At 46.9% G+C, this 21,825-nt stretch overlaps 1 protein-coding gene across 3 annotated transcripts in view; it reads right to left on the bottom strand.

Annotated features, from left to right (window-relative positions):
* Positions 1 to 21,825, bottom strand: part of LOC134948437 (uncharacterized) — a 261,952-nt gene that overhangs the window by 93,055 nt on the left and 147,072 nt on the right. For all 3 annotated transcript variants that reach the window (XM_063936399.1, XM_063936398.1, XM_063936400.1), the window contains 2 exons: positions 4,157 to 4,271; positions 1,249 to 1,372 (listed from right to left, as the gene is read on the bottom strand). In XM_063936399.1, the coding sequence (XP_063792469.1) occupies positions 1,249 to 1,372; positions 4,157 to 4,271 (239 nt within the window). The remainder of the gene's footprint in view (positions 1 to 1,248; positions 1,373 to 4,156; positions 4,272 to 21,825) is intronic.

Here is a 21,825-nt window from a genome sequence, read left to right as displayed (position 1 = left end):
CCAGCAAAAATTAACCCCAGCGTGAATGTGTCTGTGTGTACATGTGGTAGGGAATATAGATTGTAAGCTCCACTGGGGCAGGGACTGATGTGAACGGGCAAATATTCTCTGTAATGCGCTGCGGAATATTGGTGCGCTATATAAGTAACTGGTAATAAATAAATAAAATAATACCTGTGCGCCAATTGGGTGACCTTGGAAATGTGTCAGTGAGTAAAGACTACACAGTGATAGGTTCACTAGATTCTGACAAAATGAACACTAGGGCTCTGGGGACGGCACTATCACCGCCCCATGTCCCCTGCAGCTGGCTAGCAACTGGAAGCTCCAATGGGGCAGGTCCCAATATTAAAAGTATATTCATCTCTTCATAAATTTGCGGCACCAGACGCTATATATATGATATTAATATTTGCCCACACAGCTCCCTGCATCCCCCTCTTCATTACAACGGTTGAGCAGAACTCCTCACAGTGGTGGTCATTCCGAGTTGATCGCACGTAGCAACTATTTCCTGCTCGATCGATCAACTAGACGCCGCCTATGGGGGAGTGTATTTTAGCATAGCAGGGCTGCGATCGCTTGTGCAGCCCTGCTATGCTAAAAAAGTTTCCTGCAAAACAAAACCAGGCCTGCAGTTACTCACCCAGAACCGCTGCGTGCGAACGGGTCGGAATGACCCCCAGTGCCTCTAGCAGGGAGCACTGTGTAATTATGTCTGTGAGGACAATATCATCACTGAGCAGCATCGATATTTTGTTTTTGTCTTTTTTATTTTTAGCTAACGGATTGATCAAGTATCCCATATCTGTATACATAAATTTATAAGAAAACAGATATTTGCTTTCCAAAGACCACATAGTGGTGCAAGATTCCTGCTTCGTATGTATGTATGTATGTATGTATGTATGTATGTATGCAAGCAACTGCTGTATATTCTCATTTCTATTTTTTACTTATATTCTTAAAAACATATTCAGGTGCCATCTGCTGATTCACTTAGGCAATAACTGTTCTATTATTAACATTGTTTCACATGATTCCAGTCTCCATACTCTTTAAGGAGGAACCAAATGATAATTAACACTACAGAGATCCAGAGTTCATGTGTGAAGCTGTAATACATAATAGATTTCAGACAACAATTGTAATAATAGACTAGATGTTTTCACCCCTGCAGCTGATCCAATGAAACCACAATGCACTGGTTAACACAGTAAATAAAATAACAAAGCAACGGAGCAGTACCTTCTTCTTATTCCTGGGATTAGCCTTACTGCTACTACCGAGTGCTTCCTTGTTACTTGGTTTAGTGTCGCTAGGAATGCTGCCTCCAGCCTTTGCCTGGTGTGCGCCGGGTCTTGTCGGATGCCTGGAGGAACAGCTCATTATAGATTATTTCGGCATACAAGGTAAACACATACTGTGAGATCAAAGACAAAACTATTTTGTATCATATAAGTTATATACAGACATTAATATTGCAGTGTCTTACATACATTGAGAATCGATTTTATTAGAAGATGGACATACACTAAAGGTCTGATTCAAAGTCCCACGTTACAGCCACAGATGTGACCACAGAAATAAATGTGGATCTTTGCCTCTATTCAGAGATGTATGTATATTTGTGGCTGCTCCGCCCCTATGCATCTGTTTGTGAAAGTATCCACCATCATCATCGGCTAGCATTTGTGCTAGTCCTATCCTTAGCGCAAGAGACATTAGGGCAGATTTATTAACCCTGGAGAAGGCATGAAGAAGTGATACATCGGTGAGAAGTGCAAGGTGATAACGCACCAGCCAATCAGCTCCAATATGTAAATTGATAGTTACAAGCTGACTGGCTGGTGCGTTATCACCTTGCACTTATCACTTCTTTATGCATTCTCCAGGGTTAATACCGTACATCTGCCCCATTGTGTGAAATCAGGCAGGTTACTGCTGAACAGCCTGCAATTACGTCTACTTGCACACAACACTTATCCTAAGAGCGAATGTACAAATGGAAATGTGTCTAAGACTCTGAATTCCTAGTATTGGCTCAAAGTTGCGTGTGCTCGGCTACAGTGGTTGCACTGTGAGAAAAATTGCAAGATCCGTTCTCAAATCTGAGCTGCATGCAACTCTGAAACGGTTCCTAAGGCTTTTTGGGGTTCTGGATGACCAGTCGACGATAGGTTCAAAAGGTCGACATGTTCAAATGGCCGACATGACATGGACTAAACTGGAAATGGTAACCTGTGCTGAGCGTAGTGATAACGGGATGAGGTACCTTGCGCGATGCCTGGCGAGCGTACAGGTTTCCACTCATTTGGATTACATGTAGTAAAACAAGCAAAATGACATGAAAAAAATAATAAAAATAATGGTGTTGACCATTTCCATGTCGACCTTTTGTACCTGTCAACCTTTTTCAAGCTGATCTGTTGACCCTGTCGACCTATGTCTGGTCGACCCAATGATCCAAACCTGGATTTTTTGCCACCTCAAAGAACACATGGCGCTTCACACCCTTGTAGGCATTGGCCCTCATTCCGAGTTGATCGCTAGCTGCCGTTGTCCGCTGCATAGCAATCATTTAAAAAAACGGCAAAACTGCGCATGCACCACAATGCGCGCACGCGGCGTAAGTGTACAAAGTGCATTGTGGTTTTGCACAGGTTCTAGCGACGCTTTCAGTCGCACTGCTGGACGCAAGGAGATTGGCAAGAAGTGGGAGTTTCTGGGTGTTAACTGACCGTTTTCTGGGAGTGTTTGGAAAAACGCAGGCGCGGCTGGGCGGGTATCTGACGTCATTACCGTGTCATTCGTTGCAGCAATCATCGCACAGAATAAGTAACTACAGGGCTGGTCTTGTTCTCGGCTGCATAGGCATTCACACTCCTGCAAAGCGAAAATACACTCCCCCGTGGGCGGCGACTATGCGTTTGCATGGCTGCTAAAAGTAGCTAGCGAGCGATCAACTCGGAATGATGGCAATTAACTGATGTGTATTATTTTTAAAACTTTCAGCTGAAAGCAAATAGAAAAATAAAGAGATCAATTATTATTACACCTCTTCAGTGCTCTTATTTTCCTCCGTCAGGAAAGTACAATTTGTTACGCTGAAATGATGAAACAATGGTGATGTAATATTCTTTGATATGCACATTTCTAGAGTTCTTTGATTAAGATCGGGTTTGCCGGCTTTGTCTTGGAAAAGATCTGATCTTTGTAGATCTGCGCAAGTGCCGAATAACGCATATGCAGATCTGTTTATGTGATGTCAGTTGCAGTGCGCCAAAAGTCGCTGCATGCTGCTGATGATCGGGGACGGCGACGGGGAGAGGTCCAGAAAAAGGGGGCGTGTGTTGGCCCATTTTTTATGGGCGTACCAAAACCAGTGGCTGCATCCTTGGCCCCGGCAGCGTGATTTTCCTGGACATTCTGAATAACTTGAGGTGACTCAAATGGGCGATGTTCACGCAGATGATCTACTGCAGAGTCTTTGGTCGCAGCAGCAGATCAGAGAGGCAGGTAAGGAGGTGTCTGTTTACACAAGACGTCTCCTGCGGCATTTGCATATTGGCACGCTTCCTGTGCGTACAAAGACGCAGCGACTGTGACAATAGCATCCACCTGTGAAGCAGCTACACCAGTGGTTTCCAAACTTTTTTGAATCACGGCGCCCTAGAATATCAGAATTTTTTTCACGGCACCCCTAGGCCAAAAATATTTTATTGAGAAATTTAGAAAGAAATATTACATTAAGTAGATCGCGTTTATATGTCATCCTTAGGGTCAGTTGTGTCGTGAGGGACAAGATTTGCTTCTGTTTGGCCACATATTTTATGACTGGCAGCCACCAGCACTGGTTTTGCCTATTATATTGACCATGAATAATCTGAATTGGTCCTGGACCACCAACCCAGTGCACCCCTGCAAGTGTCCCGAGGCACCCCAGGGAGCCACGGCACGCAGTTTAGGAACCTCTGAGCTACACAATTTCCTTCCACATAAAACATAATAGTAGGTTACGTGGCTTCTGGGTAAACTAAAGCAGGGACTAAAAATTCTCTGTATAGCACTGCGTAATATGCCGGCACTGTACAGAGAAAACAACGAACAACAACAACAACAATAAAGTAACAGAAATGCATACAGAAGCTCATACCTGTGCACAGATGTTTGCTGAGTGAATATTGATAGAAGTTCCGCTGCTTCTTTAGAGAGAGACTTACATTCATTTCTTAACTCTACGCTCTCTTTCCACAGTAGTTCAGCTTCAGCTAATTTGGGAGAGCAAAGTATGAAAAACAGAAACGGAACACACACACACACACACACACACACACACACACACACACACACACACACACACACACACACACAAATAAATAAATGATACAATTTTATTAAGAGAGAAAACAAATGCAGGACAGATTGTTACAGTTTTACACCAAACATGCCACTTTAGACTTCACATGAAAGAAGATTTTGAATGAATCTCATGAATCTCCTCCGTCCGGGCGCCCTCCTCTGCAACCAGCGCCTGGCAGCGCAATAGAGTTCAAAGCACTAGGGGCAAAGCTCCAGGAAAATGGCCGCTGCACCATTTACTGGGAGATTTGTGTATAGATGCTGCCGCCGGCGAGGGACTCCGCAGAGGTATTACAAAAATGGGTGCTGGTGAGCGGGTTGGGCCCCCCTGGATCCCGGGGGCCCGTGTGCAACGGACACACTGCACCCATTATAAATATGCCGCTGTATACCAGGTAAGTCGCAATACCATATGCAGGTCTAATATTTAGGGACAGTGGGATCTATGTACTAAGCCTTGGAGAGAGATAAAGTACCAGCCAACCAGCTCCTAACTGTCATTTTTCAAACACAGCCTGTGACATATGTAGAATGAACTGTGCTCAATACGGAGTGAATTATGGCGCCGCTGTATCTGAAGGTGTCCAGCCTTCCTATGAATATAGAATGTGGGGGTTGATACAGCGCAGCACAAGATCTATTAGAGTAGAGGGGGTGGGTGAAAGTGCTAATAAAAGATTTACAGATGTGTCCTCCATTTATCTAGCCTCCATTTTCCTGGAAAACAGCATTTCGTATGCAGATACAGCTGCGACGCATATCATTTTAATCAGCCGAGTCTGCTTGTGCGTCTTATTCACATAGCGACACAAATAAGACACATTTTCAGCAAAATGCTCAAAAAGACACCCGGCGCTCATGACAAGGCGCGACTGTGACTGCAACAAAGATGAGAGAGGACATATCTGTACTAATCCTATAGTGACGAGGAAGGTATGTAAAGGTTTATGAGAAAATAGGATTTTAATACCTACCGGTAAATCCTTTTCTCTTAGTCTGTAGAGGATGCTGGGGTCACCATTAGAATCATGGGGTATAGACGGGATCTGCAGGAGACATGGGCACTTTAAGACTTTGAAAGGGGTGTGAACTGGCTCCTCCCTCTATGCCCCTCCTCCAGACTCCAGTTATAGGAACTGTGCCCAGGGATACGGACATTTCTAGGAAAAGATTTATTGTTAAACTAAGGTGAGATACATACCAGCTCACACCACAAACACGCCGTACAACGTGGCATTCAACAGAACTCAAGTCAACGACATGAACAATGTCAGCAACAGGCTGACTATAACCGTAACACAACCTGTGTGTAACCATAACTAATAACTGCAGATACAGTACGCACTGGGACAGGCGCCCAGCATCCTCTACGGACTAAGAGAAAAGGATTTACCGGTAGGTATTAAAATCCTATTTTCTTATACGTCCTAGAGGATGCTGAGGTCACCATTAGAACCATGGGGTTTATACCAAAGCTCCCAAACGGGCGGGAGAGTGCGGATGACTCTGCAGCACCGATAAACCATACATGAGGTCTTCCTCGGCCAGGGTATCAAACTTGTAAAACTTTGCAAAAGTGTTTGAACCCGACCAAGTAGCTGCTCGGCAAAGTTGTAATGCCGAGACCCCCCGGGCAGCCGCCCAGGACGCGCCCACCTTTCTGGTAGAATGGGCCTTCACCGATTTCGGTACCGGCAATCCAGCCGTAGAATGAGCATGCTGAATCGAAACACAGATCAAGTGTGCAATAGTCTGCTTGGAAGCAGGAGCCCCAATCTTGTTGGGATCATACAGGACAAACAGAGCCTCCGCTTTCCTAATCTGAGCCGTTCTGGCGACATAAACTTTTAAAGCTCTGACTACATCGAGAGACTTCGACTCCACTAAGGCGTCAGTAGCCACTGGCACCACAATAGGTTGGTTTATGTGGAACGATGAAACCACCTTCGGCAGAAATTGCTGACGAGTCCTCAACTCTGCTCTATCTTCATGGAAGATCAAATAAGGGCTCTTGTGAGACAAAGCCGCTAACTCCGATACCCGCCTTGCGGATGCCAAGGCCAACAGCATGACCACTTTCTATGTGACGAATTTCAACTCCACCTTCTGTAAAGGTTCAAACCAATGTGATTGAAGGAACTGCAACACCACGTTAAGATCCCATGGTGCCACTGGGGGCACAAATGGAGGCTGGATGTGCAACACGCCTTTCACGAAAGTCTGAACTTCTGGAAGGAAGGCCAATTGTTTTTGAAAGAAAACCGATAAGGCTGAAATTTGTACTTTAATTGAGCCCAACTTTAAGCCCGCATCCACACCAGCTTGTAGAAAATGGAGAAAACGTCCTAACTGAAATTCTTCCGTAGGAGCCTTCTTGGATTCACACCAAGACACATATTTTCTCCAAATACGGTGGTAATGTTTAGACGTTACTCCTTTCCTAGACTGAAGAAGTGTGGGAATGACTTCACTGGGAATACCCTTTCGGGCTAGGATCTGGCGTTCAACCGCCATGCCGTGAAACGCAGCCGCGGTAAGTCTTGATACACGCACGGCCCCTGCTGTAACAGATCCTCTCGAAGAGGAAGAGGCCAGGGATCTCCTATGAGTAACTCCTGAAGATCTGGATACCAAGCCCTCTTTGGCCAGTCTGGAACAATGAGGATCGCCTGAACCTTTGTTCTTCTTATGATCTTTAGTACCTTTGGAATGAGAGGAAGTGGAGGGAACACATGCACCGACTGAAACATCCATGGTGTCACTAAGGCGTCCACTGCTATTGCTTGAGGGTCCCTCGACCTGGAACAATATCTCTGAAGTTTCTTGTTGAGATGAGACGCCATCATGTCTATTTGAGGAATTCCCCAAAGACCTGTCACGTCTGTGAAGACCTCTTGATGAAGACCCCACTCTCCTGGATGAAGATCGTGTCTGCTGAGGAAGTCTGCTTTCCAGTTGTCCACTCCTGGAATGAAAATCGCTAACAGGGCGCTTGTATGTCTTTCCGCCCAGCGGAGAACCTTTGTGGCTTCCGCCATTGCCGCTCTGCTTTTTGTTCCGCCCTGGCGGTTTATGTACGCTACTGCTGTTATATTGTCCGACTGGATCAAGACGGGCAGATTGCGAAGCAGATGTTCCGCTTGAAGAAGGCCGTTGTAAATGGCCCTTAACTCCAGAACGTTTATGTGTAGACAAGTCTCCTGGCTTGACCATCTTCCCTGGAAGTTTTCCCCCTATGTGACTGCCCCCCAGCCTCGGAGACTCGCATCCGTGGTTACTAGGATCCAGTCCTGGATCCCGAACCTGCGCCCCTCTAGGAGGTGAGAGCTGTGCAGCCACCACAGGAGTGAGATTCTGGTCTTGGCAGACAGAATTATTCTTCGGTGCATGTGCAGTTGGGATCCGGACCACTTGTCCAACAGGTCCCACTGGAACACTCTGGCATGGAACCCTGCCAAACTGAATGGCCTCGTAGGCCGCCACCATCTTCCCCAGCAAACGAGTGCATTGATGGACTGACACTCTTGCTGGTTTCAGAATTTGTTTGACCAGGCTCTGAATTTCCAGAGCCTTTTCCACTGGAAGAAAAGCTCTCTGTAATTCTGTGTCCAGAATCATTCCCAAAAATGACAGCCGTGTCGTTTAATCAACTGTGATTTTGGCAAGTTTCGAAACCAACCATGTTGTTGCAGAACTGCCAGGGAGAGTGTAACGTTCTGCACCAACTGGTCCCTGGACCTCGCCTTTATCAGGAGATCGTCCAAGTATGGGATAATTGTGACTCCTTGCTTGCGAAGGAGAACCATCATTTCCGCCATCACTTTGGTGAAAATTCTCGGAGCCGTGGACAGACCAAACGGTAACGTCTGAAATTGGTAATGACAATCCTGAATTGCAAACCTCAGGTAAGCCTGATGCGGAGGATAAATGGGAACATGTAAGTAGGCATCCTTTATGTCCACAGACACCATAAAATCCCCTTTCTGCAGACTGGAGATCACTGCTCGGAGAGACTCCATCTTGAATTAGAATTTTCTTAGGTAGAAATTGAGGGATTTTAGGTTCAGGCTTGGTCTGACCGAGCCGTCCGGCTTCGGAACCACAAACAGGCTCGTATAAAAGCCTTCTCCCTGTTGTGACGGGGGAACCCTGATAATGACCTGATTTTGACACAACTTTTGTATTGCATTGCATACTACCTCCCTGCCCGGAAAAGAATCTGGTAAGGCCGATTTTAAAAATCGGCGAGGGGGAACGTCCTGAAACTCTAGCTTGTACCCCATGGACACTATTTCTAAAACCCATGGGTCCAGGTCTGAACGAACCCAGAACTGACTGAAGAGTTTGAGACGTGCCCCCACCGGTTCGGACTCCTGCAGAGGAGCCCCAGCGTCATGCGGTGGATTTGGCAGAAGCCGGGGAGGACTTCTGCTCCTGGGAACCTGCCAAGGCCAGTGATCTTTTACCCCTTCCCCTTCCTCTAGTAGAAAGGAAGGAAGAACCTCGGCCTTTCCTGTATTTATTGGGCCGAAAGGACTGCATCTGATAGTGGTGTGAAGGAACGTAAGGCAAAAATGATGACTTACCCGCGGTAGCCGTAGATACCAAATCAGCGAGACCGTCACCAAACAAGACACCACCTTTATATGGCAGAGCTTCCATATTCTTCCTGGAGTCAGCATCAGCATTCCATTGATGGATCCATAATGCTCGCCTAGTTGAAACTGCCATAGCATTGGCCTTTGACACTTATTCAGAAGTGTGAGAAGACCAGCGTCTCTGCAGCCTGTGTAGAGGAAAATGGCGCTGAGCTGTGTGAGCTGTGAGGACGAAGCTCCGCCCCCCTAATGGCGCGCTTCAGTCCCGCTTTTTTTAAATATATAGTTATACTGGCGGGGGTTAGGACAGTGCCTAGGCACTTATGTCCCCTCTTGCCAGTTTATTTTGAGGCTTTTCTGCTGCCCAGGTAGTAGGTCATACTTCTCTCCCCTTAGTCCCACGAAGCAGGGAGACTGTTGCCAGCAGTTCTCCGTGAAAATAAAAGACCTAACAAAAGTCTTTTTCAGAGAAACTCAGTAGAGCTCCTTAGTGTGCATCCAGTCTGCCTGGGCACAATTCTAAAACTGGAGTCTGGAGGAGGGGCATAGAGGGAGTAATAAATGGTGGCAAACTGCTCTAATCAAGCTGGTAACAATCCTCAGGTGCTGCGGGAGGGGGTTACTCTAGACAAGAAAAACAAAAGGGATTTTTCCCACGCACTCTGCTGGCTGTTAGTAAGAAGAACTATATACTATGTAATAATAGAAAATGTAGAGCTCTTCGTTACATATGTTTTGCAAAAGATATGATAAGCCTCCAGGCCACTTCACGGCTGCTCTATTACTGGAGGTCCCTAACTAAGCATAAGTCCAGGGCTTGGACCCCACAAAGTCGGCTCAGGCCCGACCACCCTAGGGCAGCACACCATTGAAATACTAAAGTGTTAATATGTGTTAAGAAAGAAGCAGAAGCTATGGGTTAGAAAGTGCTACAGAAATAAGGGTGTTAATAAAATACTCAAAAGAGTAATATTAGTGAAAAAATAGGAGTGTTACATAAGTGCTAAATAAATAATATGGCGTGCTACCCCAAGATAGCCCAGTCACACCAGACCTGAGGGGTACCACTCCCCAAACTCACACACAGCATAATAATAATAATAATAATAATAATAATAATAATAATAATAATAATAATCACTATGGGTCATACAATTGCTTAATGTACGGCCACATGATAATGGCACATACAAAACATATCCAGATTGAGAGCTAGCTTACCTGGAGGCACCCCTGTATCCTCCAAATGGCACCACAGGACCCAGCATGCCCTCCTAATGCTGGCTCCATCTATGCCTCTCTGAACTGCAATAAATAGTGGCAAACTGCTCTAATCAAGCTGGAAACAATCCTCAGGTGCTGCGGGAGGGGGTTACTATAGACAAGAAAAACAAAAGGGATTTTTCCCACGCACTCTGCTGGCTGTTAGTAAGAAGAACTATATACTATGTAATAATAGAAAATGTAGAGCTCTTCGTTACATATGTTTTGCAAAAGATATGATAAGCCTCCAGGCCACTTCACGGCTGCTCTATTACTGGAGGTCCCTAACTAAGCATAAGTCCAGGGCTTGGACCCCACAAAGTCGGCTCAGGCCCGACCACCCTAGGGCAGCACACCATTGAGATACTAAAGTGTTAATATGTGTTAAGAAAGAAGCAGAAGCTATGGGTTAGAAAGTGCTACAAAAATAAGGGTGTTAATAATATAGCTCTCAATCTGGATATATTTTGTATGTGCCATTATCATGTGGCCGTACATTAAGCAATTGTATGACCCATAGTGGATATTAATATTATTATGCTATGTGTGAGTTTGGGGAGTGGTACCCCTCAGGTCTGGTGTGACTGGGCTACCTTGGGGTAGCACGCCATATTATTTATTTAGCACTTATGTAACACTCCTATTTTTTCACTAATATTACTCTTTTGAGTATTTTATTAACACCCTTATTTCTGTAGCACTTTCTAACCCATAGCTTCTGCTTCTTTCTTAACACATATTAACACTTTAGTATTTCAATGGTGTGCTGCCCTAGGGTGGTCGGGCCTGAGCCGACTTTGTGGGGTCCAAGCCCTGGACTTATGCTTAGTTAGGGACCTCCAGTAATAGAGCAGCCGTGAAGTGGCCTGGAGGCTTATCATATCTTTTGCAAAACATATGTAACGAAGAGCTCTACATTTTCTATTATTACATAGTATATAGTTCTTCTTACTAACAGCCAGCAGAGTGCGTGGGAAAAATCCCTTTTGTTTTTCTTCCATAGAGGGAGTAGCCAGTTCACACCCCTTTCAAAGTCTTAAAGTGCCCATGTCTCCTGCGGATCCCGTCTATACCCCATGGTTCTAATGGTGACCCCAGCATCCTCTAGGACATATGAGAAATGTAATGCAACTATGATTACTGCAATTATATGTCAAAATGTAAATGAATATAAATGGTGTTTATTTAATACGTAAAATCAGTGGAGTCAAGGTACTCTCTGCTCAGGTGACTCCCGTGGGACTACCCTCTTATTATTTATATATTATATCGCACACATATTCCGCAGCGATTTACAGAGAGCATTTGGCCATTCACATCAGTCTGTGCCCCAGTGGAGAATGTACACGAACACACACATTCACGCTAGGGCTATTGTTGCTTGGATCCTATTTTTAGATTGCGGGAGGAAACCCATACACATTTATATACCTTCCTCATTATTATAGGATTAGTACATCTATTATTGCCACGCCCCCTCCCCCCACAGAGATTTGGGGCTGCGATGTATCAATCCCCACTTTCTACAACCTGTATCATTGAAGTAAGTAGCTGATTGGCTGCTACTTTATCTCTCTCCAAGTTGGAATACACAGACCCCACTATTTGTTATATGTAACCTTATAGATCTTGATGAATATTACAGTCAGCAATACCATGGTTTGCAAATATTTTGGATAGTATTTACAAATTAAAGGTGGGTACACACTGGCCGATATGTCGCGGGTCCGTCGGCCAGTATGTACGGGCGATATGTCTGTGAACTCCGTCGTTCACAGACATATCATGTCGGCCCTGCAGCACAGCCGACGGCCAATATATCTACCGATAATTGTCGCTGTGTCTGTATGGGCAGTCGGCCGACCGCCCATACACATGTTGCGGCAGCCGGCGGTGATTGACAGCTGAACTGGGCGGCCGTGTGTACACGCCCGCCCAGGTCATGACATCAGTCCCCGACGGATCGGGCAGTGTGTATGCACAGCACACTGCCCGATCCGTCCATAGATATATCTGCCAATCAATTGATCTGTAGATATATCTATCAGTATGTACCCACCTTAAGTATCATGTTTGTTTCTTACAAAACTAGGGTAAAGGACCATACACATTAGGAGGTTTTCATTTCAAAAGACTGACAACATCTCTGAAAGATATTTTTTTCACCCAAAGTAGTGCATACACCCTGAGCTATTTTCCCAAAGAGCAAGAGATTTTCAGGAGGCGAAAGACTTTGCTCAAAATCTTTCCTTAGAAAGGCTATTTACATAATGGGCTGGCCCAGCAATGTATATATTACTGCCTTTAAAATAAAATAAGATTTTACTTACCGATAAATCTATTTCTCGGAGTCCGTAGTGGATGCTGGGGTTCCTGAAAGGACCATGGGGAATAGCGGCTCCGCAGGAGACAGGGCACAAAAAGTAAAGCTTTTCCGATCAGGTGGTGTGCACTGGCTCCTCCCCCTATGACCCTCCTCCAGACTCCAGTTAGGTACTGTGCCCGGACGAGCGTACACAATAAGGGAGGATTTTGAATCCCGGGTAAGACTCATACCAGCCACACCAATCACACCGTACAACTTGTGATCTAAACCCAGTTAACAGTATGATAACAGCGGAGCCTCTGAAAGATGGCTTCCTTTAACAATAACCCGAATTAGTTAACAATAACTATGTACAACTTATGCAGATAATCCGCACTTGGGATGGGCGCCCAGCATCCACTACGGACTCCGAGAAATAGATTTATCGGTAAGTAAAATCTTATTTTCTCTATCGTCCTAGTGGATGCTGGGGTTCCTGAAAGGACCATGGGGATTATACCAAAGCTCCCAAACGGGCGGGAGAGTGCGGATGACTCTGCAGCACCGAATGAGAGAACTCCAGGTCCTCCTTAGCCAGAGTATCAAATTTGTAAAATTTTACAAACGTGTTCTCCCCTGACCACGTAGCCGCTCGGCAAAGTTGTAATGCCGAGACCCCTCGGGCAGCCGCCCAAGATGAGCCCACCTTCCTTGTGGAGTGGGCCTTTACAGATTTAGGCTGTGGCAAGCCTGCCACAGAATGTGCAAGTTGGATTGTGCTACAGATCCAACGAGCAATCGTCTGCTTAGACGCAGGAGCACCCATCTTGTTGGGTGCATACAATATAAACAACGAGTCAGATTTTCTGACTCCAGCTGTCCTTGCAATATATATTTTTAATGCTCTGACAACGTCCAGTAACTTGGAGTCCTCCAAGTCACTTGTAGCCGCAGGCACTACAATAGGCTGGTTCAGATGAAATGCTGACACCACCTTAGGGAGAAAATGCGGACGAGTTCGCAGATCTGCCCTGTCCGAATGGAAAATCAGATATGGGCTTTTGTAAGATAAAGCTGCCAATTCTGACACTCTCCTGGCAGAAGCCAGGGCTAGAAGCATGGTCACTTTCCATGTGAGATATTTCAAATCCACCTTTTTTAGTGGTTCAAACCAATGAGATTTTAGGAAGTCCAAAACCACATTTAGATCCCACGGTGCCACTGGAGGCACCACAGGAGGCTGTATATGCAGCACTCCCTTAACAAAGGTCTGGACTTCAGGGACTGAAGCCAATTCTTTTTGAAAGAAAATCGACAGGGCCGAAATTTGAACCTTAATAGATCCCAATTTGAGACCCATTGACAATCCTGATTGCAGGAAATGTAGGAATCGACCCAGTTGAAATTCCTCCGTCGGAGCACTCCGATCTTCGCACCACGCAACATATTTTCGCCAAATTCGGTGATAATGTTGCACGGTTACTTCCTTCCTTGCTTTAATCAAAGTAGGAATGACTTCTTCCGGCATGCCTCTTTCCTTTAGGATCCGGCGTTCAACCGCCATGCCGTCAAACGCAGCCGCGGTAAGTCTTGAAACAGACAGGGACCCTGCTGAAGCAAGTCCCTCCTTAGAGGTAGAGGCCACGGATCTTCCGTGATCATCTCTTGAAGTTCCGGGTACCAAGTCCTCCTTGGCCAATCCGGAACCACTAGTATCGTTCTTACGCCTCTTTGCCGTATAATTCTCAATACTTTTGGTATGAGAGGCAGAGGAGGAAACACATACACCGACTGGTACACCCAAGGCGTTACCAGCGCGTCCACAGCTATTGCCTGCGGATCTCTTGACCTGGCGCAATACCTGTCCAGTTTTTTGTTGAGGCGAGACGCCATCATGTCCACCATTGGTCTTTCCCAACGGGTTACCAGCATGTGGAAGACTTCTGGATGAAGTCCCCACTCTCCCGGGTGAAGATCGTGTCTGCTGAGGAAGTCTGCTTCCCAGTTGTCCACTCCCGGGATGAACACTGCTGACAGTGCTATCACATGATTCTCTGCCCAGCGAAGAATCCTTGCAGCTTCTGCCATTGCCCTCCTGCTTCTTGTGCCGCCCTGTCTGTTCACATGGGCGACTGCCGTGATGTTGTCCGACTGGATCAATACCGGTTTTCCCTGAAGCAGAGGTTCTGCCTGGTTTAGAGCATTGTATATTGCTCTTAGTTCCAGAATGTTTATGTGAAGAGACGTTTCCAGGCTCGTCCATACTCCCTGGAAGTTTCTTCCTTGTGTGACTGCTCCCCAGCCTCTCAGGCTGGCGTCCGTGGTCACCAGGATCCAATCCTGTATGCCGAATCTGCGGCCCTCCAATAGATGAGCACTCTGCAACCACCACAGAAGAGACACCCTTGTCCTTGGAGACAGGGTTATCCGTAGGTGCATCTGAAGATGCGACCCTGACCATTTGTCCAACAGATCCCTTTGGAAAATTCTTGCGTGGAATCTGCCGAATGGAATCGCTTCGTAAGAAGCCACCATTTTTTCCCAGGACTCTTGTGCATTGATGTACAGACACCTTTCCTGGTTTTAGGAGGTTCCTGACAAGCTCGGATAACTCCTTGGCTTTTTCCTCCGGGAGAAAAACCTTTTTCTGAACCGTGTCCAGAATCATCCCTAGGAACAGCAGACGAGTTGTCGGCATTAACTGGGATTTTGGAATATTCAGAATCCACCCGTGCTGTTTTAGCACTTCTTGAGACAGTGCTAATCCCATCTCTAGCTGTTCTCTGGACCTCGCCCTTATTAGGAGATCGTCCAAGTATGGGATAATTAATACGCCTTTTCTTCGAAGAAGAATCATCATCTCGGCCATTACCTTTGTAAAGATCCGAGGTGCCGTGGACAATCCGAACGGCAGCGTCTGAAACTGATAGTGACAGTTTTGTACAACGAACCTGAGGTACCCCTGGTGTGAGGGGTAAATTGGAACGTGGAGATACGCATCCTTGATGTCCAAGGATACCATAAAGTTCCCCTCTTCCAGGTTCGCTATCACTGCTCTGAGTGACTCCATTTTGAACTTGAACTTCTTTATGTACAGGTTCAAGGACTTCAGATTTAGAATAGGCCTTACCGAGCCATCCGGCTTCGGTACCACAAAAAGAGTGGAATAATACCCCTTCCCTTGTTGCAGAAGAGGTACCTTGACTATCACCTGCTGAGAGTACAGCTTGTGAATGGCTTCCAACACCGTCTCCCTTTCGGAGGGGGACGTTGGTAAAGCAGACCTCAGGAAACGGCGAGGTGGATCTGTCTCTAATTCCAACCTGTATCCCTGAGATATTATCTGCAGGATCCAGGGATCTACTTGCGAGTGAGCCCACTGCGCGCTGTAATTTTTGAGACGACCGCCCACCGTCCCCGAGTCCGCTTGAGAAGCCCCAGCGTCATGCTGAGGCTTTTGTAGAAGCCGGGGAGGGCTTCTGATCCTGGGAAGGAGCTGCGTGTTGCTGTCTCTTCCCTCGACCTTTGCCTCGTGGCAAATATGAATAGCCCTTTGCTCTCTTATTTTTAAAGGAACGAAAGGGCTGCGGTTGAAAAGTCGGTGCCTTTTTCTGTTGGGGAGTGACTTGAGGTAGAAAGGTGGATTTCCCGGCTGTAGCCGTGGCCACCAAATCTGATAGACCGACTACAAATAACTCCTCCCCCTTATACGGCAAAACTTCCATATGCCGTTTTGAATCCGCATCGCCTGTCCACTGTCGCGTCCATAAAGCTCTTCTGGCCGAAATGGACATAGCACTTACCCGTGATGCCAGTGTGCATATATCCCTCTGTGCATCACGCATATAAAGAAATGCATCCTTTATTTGTTCTAACGACAGTAGAATATTGTCCCTGTCCAGGGTATCAATATTTTCAATCAGGGATTCTGACCAAACTACCCCCGCACTGCCCATCCAGGCAGTTGCTACAGCTGGTCGTAGTATAACACCTGCATGTGTGTATATACTTTTTTGGATATTTTCCATCCTCCTATCTGATGGATCTTTAAGTGCGGCCGTCTCAGGAGAGGGTAACGCCACTTGTTTAGATAAGCGTGTTAGCGCCTTGTCCACCCTAGGAGGTGTTTCCCAGCGCTCCCTAACCTCTGGCGGGAAAGGGTATAATGCCAATAATTTCTTTGAAATTATCAGCTTTTTATCAGGGGCAACCCACGCTTCATTACACACGTCATTTAGTTCTTCTGATTCAGGAAAAACTATAGGTAGTTTTTTCATACCCCACATAATACCCTGTTTAGTGGTACCTGTAGTATCAGCTAAATGTAACGCCTCCTTCATTGCCAAAATCATATAACGTGTGGCCCTACTGGAAAATACGGTTGATTCGTCACCGTCACCACTGGAGTCATCGCCTGTGTCTGGGTCTGTGTCGACCGACTGAGGCAAAGGGCGTTTCACAGCCCCTGACGGTGTTTGAGTCGCCTGGACAGGCACTAATTGATTGTCCGGCCGTCTCATGTCGTCAAACGACTGCTTTAGCGTGTTGACACTATCCCGTAGTTCCATAAATAAAGGCATCCATTCTGGTGTCGACCCCCTAGGAGGTGACATCCCCATATTTGGCAATTGCTCCGCCTCCACACCAATATCGTCCTCATACATGTCGACACACACGTACCGACACACAGCAGACACACAGGGAATGCTCCTAATGAAGACAGGACCCACTAGCCCTTTGGGGAGACAGAGGGAGAGTTTGCCAGCACACACCAAAAGCGCTATATATATATCAGGGATAGCCTTATAATAAGTGCTCCCCTATAGCTGCTTTGTTATATAAAAATATCGCCATAAATTTGCCCCCCCTCTCTGTTTTACCCTGTTTCTGTAGTGCAGTGCAGGGGAGAGACCTGGGAGCCGTCCTGACCAGCGGAGCTGTGAGAGGAAATGGCGCCGTGTGCTGAGGAGATAGGCCCCGCCCCTTTTCCGGCGGGCTCGTCTCCCGCTATTTTGAGAAATCAGGCAGGGGTTAAATATCTCCATATAGCCTCTAGGGCTATATGTGAGGTATTTTTAGCCTTTATAGGTACTCATTTTGCCTCCCAGGGCGCCCCCCTCCCAGCGCCCTGCACCCTCAGTGACTGCCGTGTGAAGTGTGCTGAGAGGAAAATGGCGCACAGCTGCAGTGCTGTGCGCTACCTTTAGAAGACTGCAGGAGTCTTCAGCCGCCGATTCTGGACCTCTTCTGTCTTCAGCATCTGCAAGGGGGCCGGCGGCGCGGCTCCGGTGACCATCCAGGCTGTACCTGTGATCGTCCCTCTGGAGCTTGATGTCCAGTAGCCAAGAAGCCAATCCATCCTGCACGCAGGTGAGTTGACTCCTTCTCCCCTCAGTCCCTCGCTGCAGTGATCCTGTTGCCAGCAGGAATCACTGTAACATAAAAAACCTAGCTAAACTTTCTCTAAGCAGCTCTTTAGGAGAGCCACCTAGATTGCACCCTTCTCGGCCGGGCACAAAAATCTAACTGGAGTCTGGAGGAGGGTCATAGGGGGAGGAGCCAGTGCACACCACCTGATCGGAAAAGCTTTACTTTTTGTGCCCTGTCTCCTGCGGAGCCGCTATTCCCCATGGTCCTTTCAGGAACCCCAGCATCCACTAGGACGATAGAGAAATAATCATTGGTGGGCAGTGGTATACACATTACTGCCCTGTGCCGACAATGTATATAACCCAGGGACACAAACTTGTTGGCAGCGACTCACTTTACAATGTGCTGCTACCGCTGCAAAATGCTCCTCAAACGTGTGTCTCCTAGTGAGCTGGAGGGAGCAGGGCGGGACCGCAGCGTCGTAGCCGGAGGGGCTTGGGGAGAGAGCAGGGCGGGGCCGCGGCACCATAGCCGGACGGCCTTGGGACGGGAGCAGGGTGGGACCGTGGCCAGAGTTTATTGCGCTCAAATAGACCGCTTTACCCGGCTAAGCCCATCTAAAGTCCTGGTTAGGGCACCCAACCGTACGCAGCTGCGAGCAGAGATGTGTGCGCCTGCGGCATTCCCGTCCGAACACAGCAGCAGCAATTGAATTGCTCCATCGAGCGGCCACTAGTGACAGTGGTCGGGAAAACAATGGAATTGCCCAGTCAGACTTAAGGGTATATTCAATTAGGCTCGATACTGCCGTCTTGTCAAAAAGACGGCAGTTTTTTATTTTTTCAGGTCGGAAGGGGTTCCGACCTATTCAGTCCCAAGCATTTTTAGTCGACAAGTCGGGGAATTCGACTTGTTGAATAGTACGTGAATTGCCGGTATAGCTACCGATTCACGTGCTTCTGAGGGAAACGGGGCCAAATTCGACAGGTTTTGTCCCTGTTTCCGACCATCTCAGTTCGACTTAAAAAAAAGTTGAATTGAGATGAGTGACCTGAGAGGAGGAGAGGGGGGAAAGCTGCGGGCAGACGGGGGAGAGCAGCGGGGAGACAGGGGAGAGCCGCGCTACAGCACAGCGCTGCAGGAGGATGTGGCACAGCCGCCGCTCGCGGCAGCGTCCACCCGGCTCCAGCAAGTGAGGTCCCGCTTGCTGGAGCCGGGTGGACGCCGCCGTGAGGTCTGGCGGCTATTACACATCCTCCTGCAGCGCTGCTGGCCGCTGTGTCCCCTGCATCACCGCTGCTCTCCCCCGTCTGCCCGCGGCTCTCCCCCCTCTCATCTCAATTCGACTTTTTTAAAGTCGAATTGAGATGGGCTTTGAATAGCCCTTGTCGGATCCATTCTGACAAATGCATGTCGGAATGGATCCGACCCTAATTGAATATACCCCTTAATGTGAGCCATCTTTTAGTGCCTTACAATATAAATACAGCAGTATCTAATGAAACATGTTTTCTATTCAAAAGTTACTTATTAAAATCTAAATAAATGACCTGAAAGCTGCAACAGACAGACAATGGCCGTGGTCAGGCCCCACACGGATCTGCAGTTTCTCAGTTCCTCACACAGTTACCATGACAGTATCACAGAAGCAGGGGATACAAGTATGAGGAGGGAGTGGAAGGAAGGTGATTATTACAAATTACAGCAGCCGTGTTCTACAATCCTTACTGGGTCATCCAGCAGAGAGATTTCTGGAGGATTATTCTGAGTAAGGCACTGGAAAGGAATTCTTCTCCTCATAAGGAAGAGTGTTCAAAAGATCTGCTAACCTCGCACCCGGGAGGGGAGGCTGAGTGCATGTGTTTATAGTAAGAGGTCTGACTGCAGACTCTCAGCCATTCTAGCAATTCCACAAAACACAGCCAAGATGTAGAAGTAACAATTACACCGTTTCATCGTGAATACTATTTAGTGACTTTTTGTTCCTGTTTTATTAGTAGTTTTGCTAATTTCAATGTTGTTATGTCATTCCCTAAGGCACATAGGGGTACATTTACTAAGCAGTGATAAGAGTGGAGAAGTGAGCCAGTGGAGAAATTTCCCCATCAACCAATCAGCAGCTCTGTATCATTTTATAGTATGCAAATTATAGATGTTACTTCAGTGCTGATTGGTTGATGGGGAAATTTCTCCACTCTTATCACTGCTTAGTAAATGTACCCCAGAGTGAGGGATTCAATTCTGGGCAAAGAGTGCGAACTGCCGTTGCCGCAGCATTTAAACGCCGGCCAACGACACCCCATCTCGCACCGTTCGCCTGGCCGGATGCCACATTTGCACAAAATTGCTCCCTATAGGGCAGAGAACACTTTTGTGTGAAGCGCAGCTAGTGCCATGATGATTCGGCTGGGAGAATTAATTTGACAGCAAATGCAATCCCCCACCCTCCCTACACACACACACACACACACACACACACACACACACACACACACACACACACAATAGGGCTTGATTCTGATTCAAAAGTCAAGCAAAAAAAGCAAGTAACTGTATATCTGGAACAAACCATGTTGTAATGAGAGGGGAGCAAATACATTTATATTGTTTCTGTGCAGGGTAAATAGTGTCTGCTTTTGCATGTAGCCCATAGAACAGCGTTATTTTTACACTGCAATTTAGATTTGAGTTTGGATACATCCCACTCAAATCTCTCTCTCTCTGCACATGTTACATCTGCCCCACCTGCAGGGCAACACGGTTTTGTCCAGGTGAACAACAGCTACTTGTTTTTGTTGTTGTTTGTTTTTTGCTTTACTTCCAAATCAGAATCAGGCCCATAGTTTGAGGCTATTACAACATCGTTAAAAAGCTGCAGGTTAAGCAGAAAATAGCTTGTGGTCAGACTTACATGTCAATCTAAACAGCTAGCATCCACTTCATTTACGATCTGTAATTACTATGTGCAATTCCAAGAACATGCTGTTCTAACAATCAGCTGTGAGATAAAACCCGCAGAACTTCAGACATTTTTGGAATCATGTAGATGCCAAGTACATGATGCTACCTATTCCTGATAGCAGAGAGAGTACATTATACTTATATGGTACAAGTTAGCTTAATAGGGAACACATTTGCTTTTAGCTCTTTTTTTGTTGTTTTCTTCAACTACATAACAGCATAATAAACAACTTATCTATCTTACAACAACCCTGCATAATGTAATATAGAGGTCTTGTTTGCATTGAGGGATTATGAGGTCCAGCAATATGCAATGGCATCACGCCAATGTATTAACCAAGTGTTGCTGAGGCTTCTGTGCATGTGTGGTCCTACTGACCGCACGAGCGGCGACCATTGGCGGAGAGGATTCCGGGGGAACCGTTTGCCAGCTAAGATTGTAGTGTATAGCCCATAGGCTGCAGCGGGCTACCGCCATCTTTAGTTGGTGGTAGCCGATGGTAATTCTGGCAGCATCACACTCTCCATAGAAGCCTATGGGGGTTGTGGTTGACGGCGAGAATGGGGGAGGGGGGGGGCGGGGACGTATCCAGAGCTGGATTAAAGGGGGGCTCTGGGGGTTAGTATCCCAGGCCCCCCTTTCCAAAAGGGCACCTCGCCACACCATAAATCGAAACTCTCCTACATTCCGATCTGCAGTGCTGTGCTCCCGGATCCCGACTCCACTGCACTATCAAACGCTGGCGGGTGGCTAAGCGGCAGCAGACAGCACAGAGAGGGCAGCTGAGCGATGGTTCAGCTGTCATTGGCTGGGCGCACAGGCTGCAGGGAAGGAGAAGGGATCCATAGCAGCGCCCAGCGGAGACTTTTGTGTGGCCATGTGCTTCTTGGAGCCTGTGTGGCTCTCCTATTGTATTGCCAGCAGAACAAATTAAAAAAAAGTAAAGCTGGCCGTATTTTTGTGTA

This window comes from Pseudophryne corroboree, chromosome 8 (genome assembly GCF_028390025.1).
Source record: "Pseudophryne corroboree isolate aPseCor3 chromosome 8, aPseCor3.hap2, whole genome shotgun sequence".
NCBI classification, from domain to species: Eukaryota; Metazoa; Chordata; class Amphibia; order Anura; family Myobatrachidae; genus Pseudophryne; species Pseudophryne corroboree.
The sequence above is the reverse complement of the archived record's forward strand: the minus strand, read 5'-3'. Positions and strand labels throughout refer to the sequence as shown.